At 42.4% G+C, this 4000-nt stretch overlaps 1 protein-coding gene across 1 annotated transcript; it reads left to right on the top strand.

The window, feature by feature from the left end:
- The first annotated feature begins 7 nt into the window (after positions 1-7).
- LOC106673727 (uncharacterized protein K02A2.6-like) lies at positions 8-3994 on the top strand. Its single transcript, XM_014405912.2, has one exon. The coding sequence runs from the start codon at positions 68-70 to the stop codon at positions 3899-3901; it is 3834 nt and encodes a 1277-aa protein (XP_014261398.1). The 5' UTR covers positions 8-67; the 3' UTR covers positions 3902-3994.
- The last annotated feature ends 6 nt before the right edge of the window (positions 3995-4000 follow it).

Below are 4000 nucleotides of genomic sequence, written 5' to 3'. Positions count from 1 at the left end.
GTTTCGGAGAGGTAGTGGACTGAACGCCGCCTCAGAAGAACGACAAATCGACGTTCTGATATATAACATGGGAGACAGAGCAGAGGAAATTTATTCATCATTTTCTCCACCGCCCTCTAATTATGAGGAGGCGATAAAACGATTCGAAGATTATTTCTTGCCTCGAAGGAACATTATTTATGAGAGGGCTAAGTTTTTAAAACAGACGCAAGGAAGTGATTCAGCCGAAAAGTTTATCACCAATTTGCATAGCCTCGCGAAAACCTGTGAATGGGGAACGCTAAACGACGACATGATTCTGCTTGTTCTCATCATTGGAATGAATGATACTAACATAAGTGACAAATTACAACTTGACCCAGCATTGACCCTAGAGAAAGCCATTACTTGCTTAAGACAACACGAAGAACTCATACGTCAAAAACAAGCTCTCCAGGAACCCACTATATCCGCAATAAACAAAAATCTGTCAAACAAGATGTATCCAAAAGGCCAAAATAATTCAACATCCAAGAAAAAGTTGGAAAACCAGCGAAAATGTATTAGATGTGGGTATGACTGGCATGACAGGCTGACCAATTGCCCGGCAATAAACGCAGAGTGTAACGCCTGCAAACTGATTGGTCACTTCAGCAAAATGTGTAAGAAAAGAAAAAACCCGGCAAATAAACACGTGTGCACGGTACAGCAAGAAATAGATTCGGAAGGCGAAGATGACGTTTTTATTAGTGAAGTTAGAACCAATAACAATCAAACTACATGGACACAGATATTACATGTGGAATGTAATGGGTTGCCCCTCAAGCCTATCATGTTCAAACTGGACACAGCAGCTGATGTCACTATGATACCTGCTCGTTTGGTGAGAGACATAATGTCAGAATTGCCTATCAAACCGCCAAGAAGCCAGGTATTTAGTGCTAAAAACAAAGAACAATTTAAAGTATTGGGTACTCTGACATTAAAGCTAAGATATAAAAACAGTAAAATAACCGAGAATGCATATATATCCGAAGAAATTGATGTGCCACTACTGAGCAGAGGAGGTTGCCAAGGGCTGAACCTTGTAAAACGAATTTATGCCATAAACACGGACACAGACTGGTTTCAGGAGTACACTTCTCTTTTCAAAGGCTTAGGCAACTTGGGAGGGGAATACAAAATTGAAATAAAAAATAACGCTGAACCGTACGCCATATCAGCACCAAGAGCCATCCCTATTTCACTAAAAAACCAAGTAAAGGATGCTCTAGATGACATGCTAAACAAAGGAGTTATTGTCCCGGTAGATCACTCCACAGATTGGTGCGCACCAATGGTAGTAACCATTAAGAAGAATGGAGGGGTACGCATATGTGTTGACCTCTCCCATCTAAACAAAAACGTAAGACGCCAGTTCCATCCAATGCCACGAATAGAGCTGCAGTTGGCAGAACTTAGTGGAGCAAAATACTTTAGCAAGCTTGACGCCAACCATGGATTCTGGCAACTCAATCTGGCCAGAGACTCCCAAGATTATACAACATTTATAACACCGTTTGGGAGATTTAAATTTCAGAAACTCCCATTTGGAATTACATCAGCTCCAGAGGAATTCCAAAAAAGAATGACAAGAGCCCTTGAAGGGGCAAAGAATTGCCTAATTCATATCGACGACGTGTTAGTCTGGGGAAATACAAAAGAAGAACATGACAAATATCTGAGGAGGGTCCTAGAAAAAATCAAGAAAGCTGGGATAACTCTAAATAAAGGGAAAACGGAGTTTTGTAAACAAAAGGTTGAATTTCTAGGATTTGTGCTTTCGCAAGAAGGCGTAGCACCTGATCCAAACAAAGTGAAAGCAATTACAGAAATGGAACCACCCAAGGATATAAAGGAAGTCCAACGCTTCATGGGGATGGTAACCTTTTTAGCAAAGTTCATCCCTAAACGTAGCGAGATCATGGCACCAATCACGAGTTTGGTAAGCTTAAACAATGCGTTTGTATGGGGGCCATCTCAACAAATTGCTTTTGAGAGAATCAAGGATTTACTCACATCTTCATCTTGTCTAACAATATTCGATCCAAACAAACCAACAATCGTGTCTTGTGACTCATCAACCAAAGGACTGGGCGCCGTATTACTCCAAGAAGAAGCCGGAGTCAAAAAACCTGTGGCTTATATTTCAAGGACCTTGTCCACTGCTGAAAAAAATTATGCAAATATTGAGCGAGAGGCATTAGCATTGACCTGGGCTAGCGACCGACTGAAAAACTTTTTGTTAGGAAAACAATACACCATTGAAACCGACCATAAGCCGCTCCTGCAAATCTTTAAGACAAGGAACCTCGATGATCTCTCACCAAGGTTACAAAGATTCAGGATGCGTATGATGCGTTATGACTATAATATCACTTATACTCCCGGAAAAAATCTTTTCGTTGCGGATGCTTTGTCTCGTAAACCAATTCCATCTGAGGACGACAATGAACTGGAAGAGGAAGTCGATGCATACATTCACTCAGTTGTGCTTGCAGGCATCCCCACTACGGACGAGAATATTACAAGAGTTGCCAACTCACAGAGTTTGGATCCAACATGCAAGCTACTTATCCAATACATCAAAGAGGAATGGCCCCCTATCTCAGAACTAGCCCCAGAAATAAAACCATTTTTCACAGTACGCAATGAAATGTCAGTAGTAGACGGAATTTTACTCAGAGGAAGCCGCATGATAATTCCAAACGAGCTCCGTCACATCATGTTGGAGAAGCTGCATGCTGGCCATCAAGGTATCACCAAAACACGACGACGAGCACAAAGTAGTATGTGGTGGCCAGGAATTGCCTCAGACATTGAAACAAAAATAAAATCCTGCCCTATCTGCATACAACACTCAACAAACCACAATGAACCTTTGCTGCCTTCAAAGTTTCCCGACTACCCTTGGCAAGTTGCTTCATTGGATCTCTTCAAACTTGACGACAAATGGTACCTGGTAATAACTGACCATTACTCAAGATTCTTTGAAGTCTACCAAGTAGGGAAAATGAGAGCGCCAGACATAATTAAAATCTGCAAAACTACGTTTGCAAGATATGGAATCCCACAACTTGTCTGCTCAGACAGCGGGACACAATTCCACGGAATTCAGACATCTGAATTTCAGATCTTTGCCAAAGACTGGGGATTTTCCACATCCTCAAGCAGCCCGCAATTCCATCAAGCGAATGGTGCCGCAGAGGCCGCTGTTAAGATCGCAAAAACTCTATTAAAAAAAAACAAGGATAATCTGGCTTTAGCCCTACTAACATACCGCAATACCCCATTAGGGAATGGATTTAGTCCAGCGGAAATGCTGTATGGCAGAAAATTGAGGGACAACCTCCCATCCATTCAGCATGTGGGAGTTAAACCTCCGGTAAATTTGGCCAAAGCTGAAGAAAGATACAGAAGGCAATACAAAATACATTACGACAAAAGACATGGAGCAAAGGACCTGAGCCAGCTACAGTGTGGTGAGTTTGTTTGGATCACAGATTTGAAACGCCATGGAAAGATCGTCAAAGTAATGAATCAACGATCCTATCTAGTGCAGACATCAATGAGTATAGTAAGAAGGAATCGCTTCAATCTAATTCCTGCGCCATATCTCAACCAAACCCCAGAACAACTCACACCGCCTGAGGAAAATCAACAAGAGGGAGTTAAAGCCAAAACATCTGCACCAGACCCTTCAACTGAAAGCAGCCCACTATTACCTGATCCTGATCATCCAGTTCAAAACGATACACCGGCCAAACAATCGACACCTACACGGTCCAGACTATCGGGGCAAATGGAGGACAACGGGAGATTCGGAGGTCAGATGACTACACGCTCTGGGAGAACCATAACCAAACCCCTCAGATACCAATAGGATTGAAAGTACAAAGATGCTTCAACGTTAAAGCATCTTGAGGGAGGATGTTGTATATGGCAAGGTGGCACCCGTGGGGGGAGGTTATAGTGGACAGAG

This window comes from Cimex lectularius, unplaced genomic scaffold (genome assembly GCF_000648675.2).
Source record: "Cimex lectularius strain Harlan isolate CLEC.00 unplaced genomic scaffold, Clec_2.1 scaffold684, whole genome shotgun sequence".
NCBI lineage: Eukaryota > Metazoa > Arthropoda > Insecta > Hemiptera > Cimicidae > Cimex > Cimex lectularius.
This window is presented reverse-complemented; position numbering and strand designations above follow the sequence as displayed.